General features: G+C 33.6%; 3 protein-coding genes across 4 annotated transcripts; 1 reads left to right on the forward strand and 2 right to left on the reverse strand.

The window, feature by feature from the left end:
* Positions 1-3,327: 3,327 nt before the first annotated feature.
* LOC18054294 (glucose-6-phosphate/phosphate translocator 2, chloroplastic) lies at positions 3,328-7,689 on the forward strand. The gene is made up of 5 exons (XM_006452159.2): positions 3,328-4,134; positions 4,554-4,779; positions 5,341-5,563; positions 6,264-6,477; positions 7,362-7,689. Exons 1-5 carry the CDS (start codon positions 3,634-3,636, stop codon positions 7,371-7,373), a joined length of 1,176 nt encoding a protein of 391 aa, XP_006452222.1. The 5' UTR covers positions 3,328-3,633; the 3' UTR covers positions 7,374-7,689.
* A 1,243-nt stretch (positions 7,690-8,932) lies between these two features.
* LOC18054295 (tryptophan synthase beta chain 1) lies at positions 8,933-12,307 on the reverse strand. 2 transcript variants are annotated; one of them, XM_024177969.1, is made up of 6 exons: positions 11,679-12,307; positions 11,251-11,607; positions 10,647-11,089; positions 10,456-10,550; positions 9,770-9,947; positions 8,933-9,048 (listed from the first exon to the last, which is right to left on the reverse strand). In XM_024177969.1, the coding sequence occupies exons 1-5, from the start codon at positions 12,003-12,005 to the stop codon at positions 9,772-9,774; spliced, it is 1,398 nt and encodes a 465-aa protein (XP_024033737.1). In that variant the 5' UTR covers positions 12,006-12,307; the 3' UTR covers positions 8,933-9,048; positions 9,770-9,771. The 2 variants fall into 2 exon arrangements, with proteins under 2 accessions (XP_024033737.1, XP_006452223.1); XM_006452160.2 differs by lacking the exon at positions 8,933-9,048 and having other exon boundaries at positions 9,602-9,947.
* A 4,491-nt stretch (positions 12,308-16,798) lies between these two features.
* LOC112095739 lies at positions 16,799-18,673 on the reverse strand. Its single transcript, XM_024177850.1, has 5 exons — positions 18,324-18,673; positions 17,792-18,023; positions 17,500-17,668; positions 17,192-17,385; positions 16,799-17,044 (listed from the first exon to the last, which is right to left on the reverse strand). The coding sequence occupies exons 1-5, from the start codon at positions 18,671-18,673 to the stop codon at positions 16,799-16,801; spliced, it is 1,191 nt and encodes a 396-aa protein (XP_024033618.1).
* Between the last annotated feature and the right edge of the window lie 3,074 nt (positions 18,674-21,747).

Raw genomic sequence — 21,747 nt, forward strand, 5'->3', positions numbered from 1 at the left:
CTAAGTTTTATTGATTATCATTAATATATAAAATCTGCTATACTAAGGAGGAAAATTACATAAATAAAAAAATTTGATTATCATTAATTACTGATTAAAAAAATTAAGGTGCAACCTTACATCAAATCACTTTTGGATAATGGACAGTGGTTAATAAAAAATCTAGTTACCCAAGGATCAAGTTCGACTGTGTACAAATGAAGAATTAATTTTATGAATTAAGTGAATTGGTAAACTAATAAAAGAGGGGAAATTATTTGAATGCTTTCTACCCGTAATTAATCAAATTGTGATAAATGACGCTTATTTTACCTGCTACCGCAAGGGGAAAAGAAAATTAGTACTTAAAATAAGTTTTTTCCTTTTGCTGTTAGTTCTTTTATGATTTGTTTTTATTTGTTTGTTTATGTACTGTTTTTAATTAATTAATCAATCAATTAATTAATTAATTAATTTTATTCACGATTCCATAAATATTTATGTATTTTTATTTTTATTTTACCTATGACATCTTACTTTCATTTATTTATTTGTATTAATATTTAATATTAAAATAATTAATTAATAGTATATTATATGTAGTAACAAATTATTAGGAAACATCCCATTTATCATTTGAATATTATATAAAATATTAACAATTGATAAATAATTAATTTTATATTTAATCATTTTCATAATATTTTATTTAATAGGCAAAATATACATCATATAAAACATATAATTTAAATAAATTTAATTGTTCCAATTAACTATTATTTAACTTCACTTATATTTAATTTAACATAATCTAATCCGATATTAATCATATATCCTACCAAACATAGGACAACACTATATATAATTCAGTCTAATTCAATCCAACATAGTTTAATCCTATTTTTATTATCAATCCGATTAAATCTTACGTGCCAAACGTAGCTTAAGATAATAATTAATGACACTACAATGAGGCAGAGAAAAACAGATTTAGCTAAAAAGAGGTTTGTTGTAAGATATTTTAGGATAAGTTAACTACCACATTTGGAACTTTGTTCCAATTAGAGTTTAGAACTCTAATTTGTATAATCTCTGAAAAGTAATAAAGGGATCGACCAGTCTACCATGAGGCCACATACTTTAGTGTTAGTATTAAATAATTAAAGGTTATTAACGTTCAGTGTATAGTCGCATATACAAATTTTCAGATTAAAATTAAGTACTATAGATAGATTAAAAATCTAGTCATGACTCATGACACCGTGAGATGAAGTGGATCTTATGCTCTCATCAAATATGCAAAAATAAAGAGATGTGCAATTACTCTCTTCCATTGAATCCATGTAAGAACTTCAATTTTTAAGGTGAATCTGTTAAACTATATTGAATTAGAATTACTAAATTGAATCCTCATAACACTAATTTTCTCAAAATTATGGTTGAAGTTGAGTCTATTTGAGTTAACGATGGTGGGAAAAGAAATTTTCTAGGTCGTAACGATATTCAAAAATGGGCAGCTTCTAGTTATGTTTCCCAAGTTAGGCATGTGTCTTAAGTTGTGGATTAGATGAATCATGTTTTGTTTGGTCAAAGTTGTTTTATGGGTTCTTTAACTTATAGTTTGGTTCGGAGGATTTTTCATTCGAAACCCCAAGCCTAGTTGATCATTTTTTGTCTTATGAAAAATAAAAATAAAAAACTAGAATTTGTGTTTTTTTTTGTCAACCGTGAAGAGAGGAATACAAATTAAATTGGTTGGGATTTTAAATTGCTTGTTACATTTATGTGTTCTAATTCTATTTGCAAATAAAATAAAATAAACCACCATATTTCATTCATTTAATCTTTGCGTCTTGTCACGTGACCTATGCACGGATGGATGGATGGATCGAAGTTAATATGCTGTGGGAGAAGAATGGAATATGCCACGGGTTTCATGATCAAGTCAAAAATGAACCATTAAATATTCGATTTTGATTAAGATTCCGCATCTTGTACTTTTTTTATATAGAAAAAAAAAATCACATTTTCTTTAATTATTCAGTGGTTGGCGAGTAAAAGGCGGCCAGGAATAAATAATTGATCTAAACTCTTGTACGAACACTTTGCTTGGTGTAATTAGCTTGGGAATTTATACAATATAAAAGTGGTGTAAGTAATGATTCTTTTTAAATTAAAATAAATAAACCTGCTTTTTAATATAATAAAATAAAACAAATTGTAAAAGGACCGCAATTCTATTGGCCGATCATTCTCAAGACTTTGCAGAAAATGGCCTTCCTTATTAATAAACGTTTCATTTATTTATTTATATTGAAATTGTTACACTTCTATATATTATAATTTGGTGTTATCGAAGAGTCATTGACCTATCATCGATTTAAACAACACTAACAATATTTAATTCTAAATTCATAGTCTCGATTTATACATTCACAGTACTGCATAGATTATGAAGGTATATTGAAAATTGAGAATAATTAAAAAATTTATATATTAGTGAGAGGTGTGACCTCTACTTTCAAAAAACTTTTTAAATAAATATAAGTTAATATTATTTCTTTAATAAAATGTGATAAAATATAAATTTAAAAAAACACTCGATAATATTAAAAAGAAAAAATAATTTTTTACTTCAAAAATTTTAATTAAAATATTTTTTAAAATCTTAAATATTAATGAAACTCTTATTTATTATTAATAAAAAAAAACTGTATATGCTTCTTCCCTATTTAATAAGAAACTCAACCGGTCCCCTCAACAATCAATCCACCAACCCCAAGCATTAATCTTTGATCATTCTTTAAACCTTTTACCTGACAAAACATTTTATAATTTTATCACGAAAACCCATATTATAGCTGATTAAAAATTACTTGATTATACCCATGTGGGTTATAATTTTTTTTTTTTATGTGAGATTTTACTCTCATAACATTAATATTTCATATTAAAATGTGATAAAAAAGAAAATGAAAAATTAGAAAAAAGATGATGCTGGTCAACAACTGCTATAACAAAACAAGATCTAAAAAGGGACGGAAATAAGGAGGAAAAAAAAAACTAAAGCTTAATTTTTGAAATTCAGTTAATTTTCTCGCACGGAATGCGGATCATGCCGCAATTTTGATGGAAACACTTTGATTTTTTTTTCAAAAAGTTTTAAAAAAAAAATTACGGGTGGTTGAGGACTTTAATTATATGAGACCGTTGTTGACCCGCGAGCCCTACACGTGTCACGTAATGAATGGCAACTTGGAAGTCGGGTGTACCGACGCTTCTCCACGCGGGAGTCAAGCCCATTGTCCACCAACTTTCCCCAACTCACCTTCTCTCACATAAGAACCTTTTGGAATACGGAAAGTTGATGAAAGCAAAAAAAAAAAAAACTTTAATGCGTACAAATCACATGATCGCTTCATCGTGATTTTGGACTGAGGTTTCAGAGTAAAAATTCAATTTTTATTTAGTAGATTTCGAAGCGAAATCTCTTCTTGTTCTTGTCTTCTCCAACGGAGAGAAAAAAAAAAAACCACTAAAAAATTAAAATAATAAACAATCATTTTTTTTATATAAAAATCCCGTCTTTCTTCTCATCATTGTGAAAGTTTTGGTTTTGGTTTTTGGTCTTGTGATCTTTTGCGAATTGTCAAAATGATTTCTTCTATCAAAGCCACTGTACCAACAGCAACGATCAATGGGTCGGATTCAATTTTTCGAAAGAGATTGCTTTCACCAACACAGCGATCTCTGTTTCTGCCACCATTACAAGTGGACAGCAGTTCCAAATCTGAGTTTTCATTGTCTAGGCCTCTGCATATCTCGAACGTTTCATGCTTCGAGCCTGTGAGAGTTCAGAAATCCCTGATAAAATGCAAGGCTTATGAGGCGGAACAGTCTCAGCCGATTGAAAGGGAAGAAGCGAAATCAGCGGCGGCGCAGAAGGTCAAGATCGGTATATATTTTGCGACTTGGTGGGCTTTGAATGTTGTGTTTAATATATACAACAAGAAAGTCTTGAATGCGTATCCCTATCCTTGGCTGACTTCAACTCTGTCCCTGGCTTGCGGGTCGTTGATGATGCTGATTTCATGGGCTACCAGAATTGCTGAGCCCCCAAATACTGATCTTGAGTTCTGGAAGACTTTGTTTCCTGTAAGTACTGTGATGGGTTTTGTGGGTTGTTTTTTTTGGTTTGTGAGAAAAGTGAGGAAATTTTGAGAAAATGATGTTTTTGGTTTTTAGGGTTTGTGCTGGTTTCGATGATAAGTACAAGTTTGTTTGGTTTCTGAGAAAGTGAAAGCAAGAAAAATGTTTTATGTTGTTTTAGATTTTGATTTTCAGGAAAAACAAGTTAAAATTTCTAATTTTTAGATTTACAGCTTTTATTTTCTCTTGGTCCCAGTAATGAAAATATCTGCTGTATTAAATTCGTTTAAATTATTTTCCTTCTTTTATGCGACCATGCGCCTTTTTTTTCCTTTCTTTTTTTTTTTCCTTTTAAATAAGAGGTCTATTATTTAGATTTTATTTGCAGTTAATTTGGTGTATGTTGTTAATTTTGTGGCGTATAGGTTGCTGTGGCACATACAATTGGGCATGTGGCTGCTACAGTGAGTATGTCCAAGGTTGCAGTTTCATTCACTCACATCATTAAGAGTGGAGAGCCTGCTTTCAGTGTTTTGGTTTCAAGGTTTCTTCTGGGGGAGACCTTCCCTTTGCCGGTTTATATGTCCCTTGTTCCAATCATTGGTGGTTGTGCTCTTGCTGCTGTGACTGAGCTAAACTTCAACATGATTGGTAATCAGAATTTTCCTTTATTTCTGGAAACTGAAATAGCAATGTATATGATATATTTTCTTGTTGTCTGGTAAACTTGGTATCAATGGTTCTTATATAATTCTTTGTCCATTACTTCAATTTAAGATATGAACTAAATTATTAATCTGGCAATTATACCATTTGGGACTTGGGAAGATGAGGACTGTAGCATGATTATGTATAATGGAAGGCAGTTTGTCAATTATTTGATGCAATTTATGCATGTCACATGTTGAATTCACTTGCATTTATACATAGAAAATAAATAAAATTTAAAGAATAAGCAATTGTGAAACCAAAATTTGAATTTACTGCTATTTCAGCCTTTGAAGCTAAGCTGTCATTGCCACCCCACTCTTTAGAGTTTATCATTTTATGGCTATCATGAATTCTTGCTGGTTGAGTCACATGGGTTTGGTCTATTGGGAAATTTCTGTAATTGGAGAAGGTTATTTGGATACATAGCTTTAATCGTTTGGGTTTTAGGGAATTTTTTTTTTTTTTTTTAAGCTGAACTTGGTTGTTGGCTGCCAATTGTAGGTTTTATGGGGGCCATGATATCAAACTTGGCATTTGTGTTCCGGAACATATTTTCAAAGAAGGGTATGAAGGGAAAGTCTGTCAGCGGGATGAACTACTATGCCTGTCTATCAATTTTGTCTCTTTTAATCCTCACACCTTTTGCAATAGCTGTGGAGGGACCACAATTGTGGGCTGCAGGATATAAAACAGCCATGTCTCAAAATGGACCGCAGTTCATATGGTAACCGGAAACTGCAGACTCTGATTTTCTTTGTGTTGTTTTTGGTTGCCCTTAATTTGTCTACATGTAGTTGTTTTGATGTGGTAGGCACATGGTAAATTTAATTTTTATGGCATGTTTTTATTACCAGGATCAAATAACTTGGAAGCCTGATATCTTCTTTGATTACCCTATGTGAATTGATCTCTAAAGTATTGTATTGGATCAAATCATGTTGAGTTACCCTATGAGAGGATTGACATCAAAATAATTTCCTAGTGCTTTAAGTAGTATGCTGCTTGTTGTTACCTGATCTTTTTCTAATACATGTTCACTGGGAAAATAATGATGTACTGGGAAGACTTTGTGGGTGTCTAGCATTCATCTTATAGTTTGGCATACTTGTCCTCTTAATGTGGTGTTCCTGCTCTATGGTGCGATTAACATCTTGGTGTAAACTTTTGTGCTCGGTCATAAGATTTTTATTAGCTATTTAGTTATGACTGATGATCAGTCATTCTTCACATTTGCCTTTGGTAGTCTTTAACTTTGCTGCGCGGCACATTTTGACAAGTCTAATATACGATGCCTAACATTTCCTTTTTATTTGGCTTTGATTGATTGTTGAACGAACTTATAATTTTTGTTATAATGATCTTTTCTTTCTTTCTTGTCTTCTACCAAAGAAATAATTGTGTGGCTGTCATTTTTCACTTGATAGGTGGGTGGCAGCACAAAGTATTTTCTATCATCTCTACAATCAGGTGTCTTACATGTCCTTGGACGAGATCTCTCCCTTGACGTTTAGCATTGGAAATACAATGAAACGTATATCTGTCATAGTCTCCTCAATCATAATCTTCCACACACCTGTCCAACCCATCAACGCTCTTGGAGCTGCAATCGCCATCCTCGGAACGTTCTTATATTCCCAGGTAAATTACCTGTGCTTTTTACATCTTAAGTATGGTTGTTTATACCTCACCGATGGCTGTATGTTTTAAAAGAGTGGTGTGCCCTTATGACTTGGTTTGGGTTCAAAGAATCTGACTTTCTCTGGAGATGCTGACAATTTTTGCTTTATTAAACTCTTTCACTTCTTTTGTTTGTACATCAAGGATGCTAACAGAAAAAGACTAAAAAGCCTCTCCTTACTTTGGAGGATACTTAGATAGGATAAGGTATGTCACTAACTGAACATAACATAGTAAAACGTTGCTACCAAAGCAGAATTATCATCACTTTTTGGAAATATCGTCAATCCAGTTGAGACAAAAGATGGCATAGTGGGCTACACAACAGAATTTATTGCAACCATTGTGGCAGCTAGTTTATCCATCAATATACTTAGAAGTGTTGCATATTCGATGGTTGTTAGGTGATACCGTGTGTTAGACCTGAAAGTAGTTCTGCAGCCATAGTGTTTGGTATATTTGTTTGACAGAATGCAGGAGTATGGTCCAATTTTAGGCACCAAAGGTGGGCTTGGAACGGCTGTTAGATATTATTTGATGGTTGACTTCATTTAGTGTTAATGTGATTTTGATCTATCAGTGACATAATCTTGGACAACATTGTGATACTGATCTATCAGTGATATAATCTTGAACAACACAACCAACTTTTTCCCATCGTTCAATTTTATTGGTGTTGGGCGATTACTGCACCTGAAGGCAGAAGCAATGGAATTTTTTAAGAATATTTTTTAGCCCTTTTATAATAAGATAAAGCTATATGTGGATGTTAATTAAGATGCAGTTGTTTTATCCAAGTGGGTTGCTATAATATTCATCTAACCATTTGTTTTCTTTTTATACAGGCAAAGCAGTGAGAATGCTTGGGTTGAACAAGTTAAGATTCATCGTGTAACATAGATGATGAGAGAGCTGTCTTTCAGGATCCATGCAAGCTGGATTTTGTTCAGATGGACCAGCAGGGGTGTCTTGCTGTAGATAAAAATAATAAAAATAATAATGGGTGACTATAAGCAACATTATACGGGCAGTTAGGCAGTTTTTTGTGTTTTTTTAATATTTAATGAAGTTGAGGGGGGAAAATTTCCCAACAGACAAGCATTATGTCTAAAGACCTTATCTGTTTCAAGAGGGAGAAATAACAACGATGCGGACAATGTGATTTCTTTTGCATTTCTTGTTTAGATGTTTTCTATTGGAAAGTGGAATCTGCGAATGTGCCTCGGGCTACATTAAACGACCATTGGAAGAGATGAAAGCCGGTGGGTGCATCATTGTAAAAGTTTAGACCATTGACTCCATTGCTAGCTCATCAGCTGCGCGGGAGTCTCATTGATAGATATGTCTCTCTGCGTGCATTGAAGGGGCACTTGCTTTGCCCCAATAGACTTGGTCATAAACGACACAAAGCCCAAAACAAAATTCAGAAACCTAGGTATCCTTAGGGTTCGTGAAATGAATTGTGATCTATATTTGGAGCTGCTTCTTTTTTAGTATATTACAATTAAAAAATTTACTCGGATTATCTTAAATCAAATCTATTAAGATACAACTTATAATTTTTATCCTCACTCAATATTGAAGGGGGTTTCCGCTCATGCTCTCAATGGGCGGCTGTTTGGAGCTTCTGCTACTTATAATTCTGATAATCTTTCTATAGTTTGTGTTATTGGAGCATAAGTATTTGGAAAAGCCTCTTTATATTCTTATTTACTTATGTGACAAATAGGGTAGTGAAAAAAATTATATTTCAAAAGACTAATCAAATATAAATAAGTTTATATTATTTTAATCAAATTCTTCTCTTATCAAATTTAACTATCCTCTTTTTTTTTTAATAATATAGTTATAATACTTCTTTCTCTTCAATAATAATAATATTAATAATATAAAAAATAATATAATATTACTTGAAGAGAGAAAAATTACTCTTCAATATTAAAAGAGAGAGAGAGAGAGAATCAATTTTATTTAAAGAATCCTTTCTAACCCTTTTATTATGTGGCTCTTCATGGAGGAAGTACATTAAAATAATATTTTATCCTTATACTGATAATGATGGTAGGGCGGAATCGTGCTTCATCTTTTTATCCAAAGTCCAAACTTAAACCAAGCAACTTGAAAGAAACCTTTTAGATCAACCCAATATCTTCATGATCCGAGATTATGCCCTCTCGTCTCCTAAAAATTCAATTAGATAATTAGTTTGAACGATCAGTCAATTAAATCATTCTTGACCTTTGCAATTACCTCAAGAGAAGGTTAATTTGATTATTTTTACACTTTTCAACGGTGATAATACCAATTTGTCCACAAAAACATGCGATCTAAGCGCGGAAAAAAGAAATAGAGAAGATTTAACTGACTTCTCATGCAAATTGTTGATTTATTTGAATTTTACACGAAAAAAAACAAGGACTTCACCTTGAATTATCATAATAAGAAGAGTAATTTCACAAAATGTGGGCTGGAAATGTCACTGCTGATGTCATCGTAGTATCTTCATGATCCGAGATTATGCCCTCTAGTTTCCTAAAAGTCAATTAGATAATTAGTTTGAACTATCAGTCAATTTAATCATACTTTTTTTCCCGATAGAATTAAATCATTATTAGTTTGAATATTGAATCAATTAAATCATACTTGACCCTCTGCAATTGCGTCAAAAATGAGGTTAATTTGATTATTTTACCCTTTTCAATGTGAGAATACCCTTTTTTTTTTTTTTCATTGGTCAATGTGAGAATACCTAAATGTCCACAAAAACATGCGATCTAAGCGAAAGCATAAGAAATTGGAGAAGATTTAACCCATTGGTCATGCAAATTGTTGATACATTTGAATTTGACATGCAAAAAAACAAGGGCTTCACCATAAATTATCATAATAAGCACGAGTAATTTCACTAAATGTGGGATGGAAATATCACTGGTGATATCTTCATAGAAAGAGCCTTTACCTCCAAAAAGCTCCGAGTCAGGACTTTCATAATCTAGTATATACTCAAAACATTCTCAAGAGATACAGAAAACTACTACAGGATTGGTATGTATTAGCCGACCTCCGGATGAAAAGGGAAAAAAAAAAAAAAAAGAGCAATAGATGTAATATATAAAGTTTTAACTCAAATTACATAAGATGGTTCTCACATCTCTGAAATAACTAATGATACAAAATTCAAAAACAGAAGCTCAAGCAACCCATTTATTTGTTTTCAGTAAATGAATCATATATTGTGGGTTACAAGCATTACCATCAAACTTGCAAATATTTGATCGCTGTCTGGACATCCTTGTCACCTCTGCCACTGAAGTTAACCACAACCTTAGTACCATCAGCCAGAGTTGGGCATAGCTTCTCCAAATAAGCCAATGCATGAGCAGTCTCCAAAGCTGGGATTATACCCTCTAGCCGTGATGACCTCTTGAAAGCTAGACAAAAAAAGGGAACAAAACACATATTAAAAATGTTACAAACTCCAAATTTTGTGTACATTATGACTACTTACATCAATAGACAGTAAAATGGAGATCAAATTTAACAAAAGCATTAGATGGTGAACAATGAAAGACGAATAGGCTGCGGAGAACTGGAAAATTAATCAAACAGGGAAAAAAAATAAAGACAAAAACAGAGAAGCAGGCCAATCCATTGAAAAATGAAGGGTGCACATTAGATGATTCTACTGATTGATTAATTTCCTTGGCCTCATTGATTAAAACTACAAAGTTTCAAGCAACTAAATTAACAACTAGTAAATTTCTCACTGTAAGAGGTTTGTAAGTCAATAATTCTATAAAAGAAGTACAGCACCACATTCGAAAAAAAACCAAGTAATATATCAACGAACAATTAATTTAAGCAGACAATTAACAAGTAACCATAACCCACCATGTCTGCTGAGAAGCTTAAACGGTAATATCAAATATAATTTCATACCTTCCAATGCTTCATCATCTGTGACATTATAGTACTCAGCACGCCCTTCATCTTTCAGAAAACTATGCTCAGGTCCAACTCCAGGGTAATCTAAGCTGCATGCCAGCAGAACAGATTCATACAAAATTGATTACCAAAGTGAGCCACAGAAAAATTAATGACTGAAAAGGAAAAATAGAATCAAGTCTTACCCTGCACTAATGGAGTGTGGCTCAATTATTTGCCCATCTTCATCCTGCAACAAATAGCTCAAAGCACCATGCAACACCCCAACTTCTCCTTTGGACAAGGTAGCAGCATGTTTGCCACTGTCTAGACCAAAACCTGCTGCCTCCACACCAATCAACCTAACATCCTTGTCATTAACAAATTCGTGGAAGAGACCCATGGCATTTGAACCACCACCAACGCATGCAATCAGCACATCTGGTTTCCCACCCCATTTCTCCAATGCTTGTCTTCTTGTTTCTTTTCCAATCACAGCATGGAAATCTCTGACCATCATGGGGTACGGATGAGGCCCGGCAACAGATCCCAGAATGTAATGGGTAGTTTCCACATTAGTCACCCAGTCCCGTATAGCTTCTGATGTAGCATCCTTCAGCGTGGCTGTCCCAGAATGGACCGCTCTAACCTAAAGCATAAACAACGTGATTCATTCATATTGTCAGCACCATATGAATGCTATATGCTAAAAATGGCTATAATACCCTGGATACATATAACTCAACAATAAAGATTGCTTATGTAATTGCAAATCATTACCAAAAATAAGTTCAAGTTCAGTGCACAAACCTCGGCACCAAGAAGCCGCATTCTGAACACATTAAGTGCCTGCCTTTCCATGTCCTGGGCACCCATGTAGACGATACACTGCAAACCAAACCGCGCGCAGACAGTAGCCGTCGCAACTCCGTGCTGACCGGCGCCTGTTTCAGCGATGATCCGGGTCTTACCCAAACGCTTGGCGAGCAGAGCTTGGCCAACAGCATTGTTGATCTTGTGGGCCCCAGTGTGGTTGAGGTCCTCCCTCTTGAGGTATATGTGCGGCCCTCCCCCGTTAGGCCGCCTGTAGTGCTCCGTAAGCCGCTCAGCAAAATAAAGCGGGGTCTCCCTGCCGACATAGTCTCTCAAAATCCCCGAAAGTTCCTCCTGCGACCACACAAGTGTTTAATTAGCACCGGCGAAAGCACTGAAATTACAGAAGTACCCTCAGTACGAACCTGAAAATCTCGGTCGTCGGCGAGTTTATGAAGTGCGGATTCCAGCTCAGAAAGCGCGTACATTAGCGTCTCAGGGACGAACTTCCCGCCGAACCTACCGAACCGGCCAAACACATCAGGTCTCTGCCACGGAGCAGGGTCGGACTCCTTCTTGGCCTCCATGGAAACGACCGGGTCTCTCGCAATGGTACAGCGAATGGACGTCGATTTGGCTGGGCTGGCTGTAAATTTCTTCAACTTGAAGGGCGACTGCGAGGAATTCGATGTCGTGAAAGCGCAGGGCTTTGCGAGTTTGCAACAGGAGCTTGAACCTGTGGCGACGGCCATTAGAGGTTTGTTGAGATTAGGGATATGGAGCTTTCATTTAAACGGAAACGGTGCTCTGGGTTACTTTATTCATTTATTTATTGACCGATGGGTGACGTGGCGCATTATAACCCGAGCCGATTTTGTTTGTCTCGGTTTGTCCCTGGGGTCGCCAAAAACGACTTTTCCATCGACGGTTGCTCTCACTGCAGATTGCCTGATTGTTTTATGTACTTCGTTCGGGTTTTGATTTTCTTGCTATTTTGGTAAAGAGATTCCTTTACTCTAGCACAAATATTCAAAAGAGACTGCTAGTGGAAATAGTTTTGGGAATATTTCAGTTTTGACCCAGGAAACAAATTCTGATAATTTTAGCACTACATTCATTTTTCAGATTTCAGGAATACCCTTAAAGGTACTTCAAATAACAGATCGCCCATAATCCCCTCGTCTTTCTAATCTCCAGCCTAAAATAACTCGGGTTTTTTTTTTTGTACATATACCCATTCGCCCCAAGATACCAAATTTATGCCCCGATAATGTACCTATGCCCTAAGGATGAGGGAAAAGTGAAAAATACCCTTAAAAATCTATCTGCCTAAATTTCTTCACTTCGTCGTTTCAAGCGCTATACCCTTAAAAATTCATCTGACTACATTTCCTTACCTCAACATTTCAAATACTTTCTCACACCTCACAATTCTTCCTCTCTCTCATGGTTTTCTCCCCTCTCACCATTTCTCATCGTACCTCCAATACAAAGGTTTTTTATGAACATAAATATTTCAAAGAACTTAAAAGTAGTTGCATTATCAAGTGGTGGATAAAGTATGTTTGAAATTTAAACATTTTGTATGCTTAAAGTTTGATTTGATTTTATTATAAGTATATTTACTAATAATTTATGAGTTTGTAATAGTAAATTATTTGTTTTAGTACTTGAGGAAGGATATTTAAATTAAACCCTTGCAACGCGTCTGCAACCACTTCCGTCACACTTGTGCGGGAGTGGTTCTAGCCACTGGGCCAAGCCCTAGTGGTTATATGCCTACAGTTCCTTACCTCGTCATTTCAAACACTTTTTCACACCTCACAATTCTTCTTCTCTCATGGTTTTCTTCCTACTCACAATATTCTCCTCTTACCTCAAATATAAAGTTTTTTGATAAATATGAATACTTCAAAAACTTAAAAGTGGATGCATTATCAAGTGGTGGATAATGTATGTTTGAAATTTAAACATTTTGTATGCTTAAAGTTTGGTTCTATTATATTATAAGTATAATTACTAATAGTTCATGAGTTTGTAAGAGTAGATTATTTGTTTTAGTGCTTGCACACATACACACACAATTGCATGAATTGAAGACCAAAATATTCATTTAAATTTTTGGATGATTTGAAAAATGATTCTAGGAAGAAGTCGAGTACGAAATTGGGTAAGTCGAGTATTTAGTCAAGCAAAACATGAAGTAAATGAGTTGATTAAGTCAAATATATAGTCATGTAAGAAGTCAATTAAATAATTCAAGTAAGTCAAGTATCTAGTCTAGCAAAAATTGGAGCTAGTAAAGCAAGTTAAGATGTAAGTTGGGTAGGAAGTCAAAAAATATGTCAAGTAATAGTTAGCCTAATGGTAAAGTTGTTGGGATTATATGCTCTTTTAAAACATATTAATTTATTTTCTGATTAATAAAAAATTGAAGATATTTTCAACTGCATAAATATTTTGAATAAGGCCTGTTTAATCATATTATATGTATTTATGTTATCATCATATGAATTCACAGAAGACATAAATACAAGTTATCTTATGATTAAATAAATTAAGTTCGCAATTGATAAATAGAGTTGGGCGCTCTGTTTATATTTAGACTGTAGTAAATTCATTGAATGATTTGTCTTAATCATGTATGAATTTACTGATGTAGTTTGACTACATTGAGCTGGATCACATATGAGATTTAATTAACCTTAAAATGACTGTCAAACTTATTAAATCTCATAACCATTGATCTTATTGTAATCTTAATCTTGAGTTAATTATAATTTCATGATTGTAATTGTTATTCCATTTGAGTTACCAATGGGCACAACACATACTTGTAGTCAAGATTACCCGGTATTTTTGTGGGAGCAATTATGATTATTGGAGTTATAGATTGACAATATAAAATTTGTACAACACATCTTTTGATGGGTTTTCGGCACTTGATCATAGAATTCTCTTGCCAGAGTGTGTCAACATATTTAGTATGTTGAAAATGATCATTAGAGAAAACCAGTAAGAATCAAGGAACAAGATGTAATTAAATTAATTGGACAGTTGAGATATCGATTTAATTAATGATGTGGTACAAAAGATTGTGCAATAAAGAAATCAATGTGGCTTGCAACGAATTATTATTCGAGCATACAATTATGGAGGTCAGTTCCAATCTTTTAGTGGAGTAGATTTGGAATTAAATAATTGGGCTAGTTTAATTACAAGCCTAATTATTATAGCTACTATTGTATATTCCCAAATGATCCCCGGGTTAGCTTATTTAATTGACTGCACCATTATTGGATTAATAAGTAAGATAACTAACTATTTGGGTTAAAAGCCTAAATATATCATTTAGTGGGAGGCTCTATTTAATTAGCTTGTGTGTAAAGGGTCTTATGTTATTTTATAAGGTGGGTCCCCTATAGAAAAAGCAAGTACCGTGAGTTTTTATTTTCATTATTTGGAGCCTAGGGTTTTCACTAAAAGGAGATATAAAAATGCTTATTTTCTCTAAAGAGAGAGAGAGCAGCCACTTTATACAGATCAGAGAAAAATATTTTTCTCTCTATTGTTGAGAGAAAAATTTTCTCGTGCTAGTTGCTTTGGTAGTAATAAAGGCACCCACACGTCAAGTGCAGATCGAACCTGAGTCATAACCTGGAAGATCATTAGTGACAGTTCGTGATCTACAAGCGTGGTGGTGACGGATCGTGATCTAACAGGAGTGGTGGCGGCGGATCGTGATCTAGGAGCCTAAATCACTTCAGCAGAAAAAACCAAATCGGATTTTCAAGGTACGATTTTTAGATTACAAATTCTTATATATTATATGAGGACGATCTTAAAAGATTTTATAAAAATTTAAAAAACTTGATTTTTCTCCAACAAAAGTATAAGTGAGGTAATTAGACAAGTGGTATAAAATAATTCAAGTAATTAGTGGAATGAGTCTCTAAACAAGTTGAGTATAAATCAAGTAAGTTTATAAATAAGTAGGGTATGTCTATTGAATAAGCTAAGTATTAATTTTAAGTTTCTTGAACACGTCGAGTAGGAGCCGATGCCATTACCTAGGGAGAGGCCTTGATTTAGATTTATATGTAAGTGTCTCAATTCTTTGTATTCATTTTTGTGTTGTTATTAATTCATGCTTTATTTATTTATTTATTGTTGTTTAAACATGTATTAAATTCAAAATTATTTGTCTATATAAGATTTGATGGAGGATAATAGATGGTATGTTGTTCTTAATAAGTCTTGGAGTTTTTGGGTTAGGACTTGAGTGCTTCGAACAAGTGAAAGACTGTCCTAAGTCATTGTATAAGAATTTTTCGTACTGAAATTGCATGATAATGATTGTGCTAGTTGTTATGAGATAACATTGTATTTAATGTTTGTTGGATGATTTATGATTGTTGCATGTATTATTATTTTTATGGTTATGATATATCTTGAAAAATGATTATTTACTGATACAAATGAAGTCGAGAATTTGGTAGTGTCATTGAGTGCACCAAATATTAAACCTTACTATTAGTATAAAACAAGTAAGGATCGATCCCACAGAGACTATGCTAGCTATATTTATTATCAACTCTAAAGCAAGACTTAAAATAAAATAATAATAGAAATAATTAATATAAATTAATCTAACTAAAGAAAATGCCAATTATAAATAAAAGGAGAGTTTTTGAATTTTTAACTAAATAGCAAGAAATAAAGAAATTAAACTATGAAAACAAAAATTTAATAAAAACTCTAATTAAAGGAGAAAAAAATAATAATGATAAAAACTTTTGTTAAAAGATCATTCGCCACCATCAAACATGCACATAATATATCAATTCTATCATCAATTTATATTGAAACTATCAACCATAGATAACAACAAGCTCAGTTAGTCTCAATCTTTCTTTAGTGTGTCGTTAGGCAAAACAAGCTCTTCACCTAATCTCTAACCATTAAATAATTTAAAACAAGCTATTTAAATTTAAGATAACAGAAGCATTAAACAGAGAAAGATATTATGTTGATCTATGCAATAAACACACAAGCTCATATTATTTAACCTAGGTTATGTTTTCCAATTGAAATCATTGATTCCAACCTGCTACTAATAATTAAAATATCAAGCCAATTACGGATCAAAAATTTTAATCTAGCAATAGAATTTATTCAAGTCCTATCTAATTGGCTACTCAAACAAGACGAGAATAAAATCATAAACATTAATTATAGAAGAACATAAACAATCTCAATTAAATAAATTGAATGATAGAAATTAAAAATTAATCATATGACATGTTTGGGGTTTTGAATTCACTCTCAACCAAATAGAAAATATAGCCTAACATAATTAAATTGGGAATAAGAAAATTGATCAAACCAATCATGAAGATTAATTCAAACAGCTGCCTTTTTCTTCAATTCCCTTCGGCTGCACATGTAATTTTTTTTCTTGTCCTTTGCAGTAGCAAATTGTTTTGTATGTGTAGCTGCCGAATATCCCTTTTGTGTTGCTTCTGTTTGATCCTTTTATAATGCTTCAATTGCGGCTTTTAAATCCTTGCATGGAAAGAATTAAATTCAAAGCCAAAACCGCCCATGCCATAACGTGCTTGCCATTATACCCATTGGTGCGTAATGATATTGCTTTATCTAAGATCGCCATAGCTTCCTCTACCTCATCATCTAACTTTATCAAATTTTCCTGTTCCTTAGAATCATCTTTTGTAAGATATTTACGTATGGCAATTTCAAAACTATCATTACCGGATAAATCAAAGAAATCCTACACTAAAGTATTAATATCATCTATGGCAAAGACAGAATGTACATCACTATGATACCTCATTGCCTCAAAGATATTGAAGTGGATCACTTCACCATCGAATTTCATTGTGAGGGTTTCATCATGAACATCAATCTTGGTTCAGACTGTCTTAAGGAATGGTCGCCCCAATAGAATAAGAGTGGGATTGGGCGATGACTCATCCTCCATTTCAAGGATATAAAAATCAGCTGGAAAAACCAATTCATTAACCTGTACAAGAACATCTTCCACAACCCCTTTGGGGTAAGCATTAGATCTATCAGCCAATTGAATAATTATACAAGTTTCTTCTATTGGACCTAAATTCAAGGAATTATAAATCGAATGTGGCATAACATTAATTGAGGCCCCTAAATCTAGCATATATCTTTCGAATCTAGTATTGCCAATAGTGTAGGGGATAGTAAAAGTACATGGATCTTTGCACTTAGAAGGAAGTTTTCTTTGAAGTACAGCATAAACATTCTCTCCTACACTTACCTTTTCATTACCACTAAACTTTCGCTTGTTGCTACATAATTCTTTCAAAAATTTTGCATAACGCGGCACTTGTTTAACAGCATCAAGTAGAGAAATATTTACCTATATTTTACGAATGGTCTCAAGGATCTCTTTTTCTTACTCCTTTTTCTTGGATTGTTTAAACATACTAGGAAATAATAGAGGAATGGAAAGGGTCTTAATTCGAGGTGAGGGGGTACTTACCCGGCCAGATGGGTCGACTGGTAATGTAGAGTGGGAATCGTCTTTCCTTGCTAAAGGAAAAGACTCGGGGGAGGGATTAGTCACAGAGTGCGATGATGTTGTGGACACTTTTGATGGCTTAGCTAATAATGGTTCCAACTGCTTTCCGCTTCTAAGAGACATAGCACTAGCATTCTCCTTTGAATTAATTTTTAGTTGAAAATGTAGCTTTCTTGAAGTTCTAGCCTCTATCCTACTCATAAATATGGCCAGTTGGCTAATTTGATTATCTAAATGTTAGAGTTGTGTCTAAGTATTCTGTTGGAACTGCATAGAGTTAGTAGCGAGAGCTTTTACAAGATCTCCCAAAGACGTACCTTGATTTTGAGAAGGTGGAGGTTGCCGAACTTGGTAAGGTTGTTGCATCCGTTGTTGGGGGTAGCCTAATGGTCGAGACGGTGCCATATTAGAAATGCCTTATTGTTGGTTCTCATACCTAAAATTAGGGTGATCCTTCCACCCGTCATTGTAAAAATTAGAATAGGGCTCCTACCTTTGTCTTGGTTGGCCTAGGAACCCCTCAACTGCATTAGCTTGCTCATGTGAACCCTCTTGGAGAGTAGGGAACATATCAGTCGTATGCTCGACCATGAAACAGACGCCACATGGTCTCACATGTTGCCCTAGGGCTAATTGTTGCACCAAAGAGGTAAGATTTGAAACTTGTTGTTCGAGGAAAGTAGTACTTACCTCATTGACTCTCTTAGGTGGTGGTAGTAGATCGTTCCTAGTGTTGAACTGTTGGGAATTAGCAGTCATATTAGCAATGAGATTTCGGGCTGCTTCTGGTGTCTTATCCACGAGTGCTCCTCCACTAGCGGCATCAATCATACTATTATCCATAGGCAGTAGACCCTCATAGAAGTATTGAATAAGGAGTGGATCACTTATCTGATGGTGGGGTCAGCTGGCACATAGCTTTTTGAATCGTTCCTAGTAGTCGTAGAGCGACTCTCCATTATACTGTCGGATTTCACAAATTTCTTTTCGAATGCTGCCAGCTTTTGATGCTAGGAAATATTTCTCAAAAAATAGCCGACACATCTCATTCATATAGCGACAGTACCGGAAGGAAGATAATACAACCATTCCTTGGCTGAATCTGCCAAAGAGAATGAGAAGGCCATTAACTTCACTTGCTCTTCAGAAACTTCGGCTGGTTTCGTTGTGGAGCATACCACATGGAACTCTTTCAAGTGCTTATTTGGGTCCTCTCCTGCAAGACCATGAAAAGTAGGAAAAAGGTGAATCATCCCAAATTTGAGTTCAAAGTTTACCTGAGGGTTTGGATTCTCAATGCATAAGGGTTGCTAGTCTAAGTTAGGAGCTGCCAACTTTTTAAGTGTTCGGTTGTTGTTCTGAGCCATTAGTTCAGGTTCTGGGTTGCCTGGCTCTGTCTTCGGGAGTGGAATGTGGATGGCAAAATCAGGTTCTGAATATAATAGGTTGCTATAAGTTGTTCGAGTTTCAATCGAATGTCCTCTATGCTCATGAAAATCTAAATATAGAACATAAAATAACTAATTAAAATAAAATAAACAAATAACAATAAAATTATTAAAAAAAACGAGTGATAATAAACAAACTAGAAGTTAATCCCCGGCAACGGCGCCAAAACTTTGGTAGTGTCGTTGAGTGCACCAAATTTAAAATCTTACTACTACTATAAATAATTAGTATAGAACGAGTAAGGATCGATCCCACAGATACTATGCTAGTTATATTTATTATCAACTCTAAAGCAAGACTTAAAATAAAATAATAATAATAGAAATAATTAATATAAATTAATCTAACTAAAGAAAATGCCAATTATAAATAAAAGGAGAGTTTTTGAATTTTTAACTAAATAGCAAGAAATAAAGAAATTTTAACCTAGGTTATGTTCTCCAATCGAAATCATTGATTCAAATTATTGATTCCAATCTGCTACTAATGATTAAAATATCAAGACAATTACGGATCAAGAATTTTAATCTAGCAATAGAATTTATTCAAGTCCTATCTAATTGGCCACTCAAACAAGACGAGAATAAAATCATAAACATTAATTATAGAAGAACATAAACAGTCTCAATTAAATAAATTGAATGATAGAAATTAAAAATTAATCATATGACATGTTTGGAGTTTTGAATTCACCATCAACTAAATAGAAAATCTAGCCTAACAAAATTAAATTGGGAATAAGAGAATTGATCAAACCAATCATGGAGATTAATTCAAACTGCTGCCTTTTTCTTCAATTCCCTTCGGCTGCACATATAATTTTTTTTTTTGTCCTTTGCGGCTGCAAATTGTTTTGTATGTGTGGCTGCCGAATATCCCTTTTGTGTTGCTTCCGCTTGATCCTTTTATAATGCTTCAATTGCGGCTTTTAAATTCTTGCATTGAAAGAATTAAATCCAAAACCAAAACTGCCCATGCCATAACGTGCTTGGCTGCTTGCCATTTAAAGCCATGCAAAATATTTGCTTTCTTTAATTTCCATGCACATGCCATTTCAATTCTTTATTTCCAATGCTTTGTCTACCAATTTTTTAGGCAATTCACGTGCATGAGATATAGCCATTTCCTTTTTTGTTCAATTTGCTTCCCATATTAACCATTGAGCAAGCCAACGCCACCTTAATGCTTGCACATGTAATTACCCTTTAAGATTCTTGATTCCAATTAAATGAAGCCACCAAATTGAATTAAATTCAATTCCCTCTTTAATCTCCACGTGATGGTCATACTCTTCTGAATATGCATGAATTAATTTTGTTGGCTTCGGTTTTCTTGGTTTCTAAAAATCTCTAATTATTTCTCTTTTCTAATTCCTTCAAGCAGATTTCTTCTTAAATATTCCGATTTAAATTTCTCTTTAATCTCAGAGTATACCTAAAATAACAAAATAAAAAAACTAAGATAAAAATTAACACATAAAATATAATTTACTAAATTAAAAATTAACTAAAATAACTAGAATAGTTAAGATCAAGACAAGGAAAAAATGGAGAAATTAATAACAAAATAGATGAAAAATATGCACTTATTAGAATTACCCCACTTTCATGAAAAGGTCGATAATTTTTCAAGGGCTTAATTGGTTGTAGTTCATTAGAAGTTGAATATACGCAACTCGTTGCCCGAGCTCATAAAAAAAGTTGAGATTTTTTTTAGAAGACTTAATTGGTTATGGTTCAATTGACGTCGAGTATACTCAACTCTTTACCTAATTTCCATAAAGAAATTGAGAATTTTTAGGAGACTTAGCGTGCATTTGGTAGCGTAGCTGCTCCCCATGCTATATTCTAGGAATATTTACTCCTAAAATATAGGGTGAAGAGCAGCGCCCCAAATGCACCATTAATTGGTTATGGTTCAAATGAAGTCAAGTGTACTCAATTCGTTTCCTAACCTCATTAAAAAAAGTCAAATTTTTTTTCAGGAGACTCAATTGGCCGTGGTTTAATTAAGGTCCATTATACTAAATTCTTTATCCGACTTGATTAAAAAGGTTGACAAATTTTTTAGGGAACTTAATCATCGTGGTTCAATTAAAATCTAGTATCCTCAACTCGTTGCTAGACTTATATGAAAAAAGTTGAGAATTATTGAGGGGTTTAATTGAAGTAGTTTACTTGACTCAGATTTAATGGAGGGATATTTTCATATATTTCTAATCTTTTAAGAATATATATATATATATATATATATATATATATATATATATATATATGTGTGTGTGTGTGTGTGTGTGTGTGTGTAATACTAAAGGGTGTAATAATCTATATATCTATATATCTACATAAAGCTGGGACTTGAGGAGGTGATGTGGCATCACCATTTCTCATCTTTGTATATTCTCTATTATCTAATAAATAGAGAAATTTTCTTTTAGATTTGGTTTTTCATCTTCTCATAGTTAATTT

This window comes from Citrus clementina, unplaced genomic scaffold (genome assembly GCF_000493195.1).
Source record: "Citrus clementina cultivar Clemenules unplaced genomic scaffold, Citrus_clementina_v1.0 scaffold_1, whole genome shotgun sequence".
Classification (NCBI taxonomy): Eukaryota; Viridiplantae; Streptophyta; class Magnoliopsida; order Sapindales; family Rutaceae; genus Citrus; species Citrus x clementina.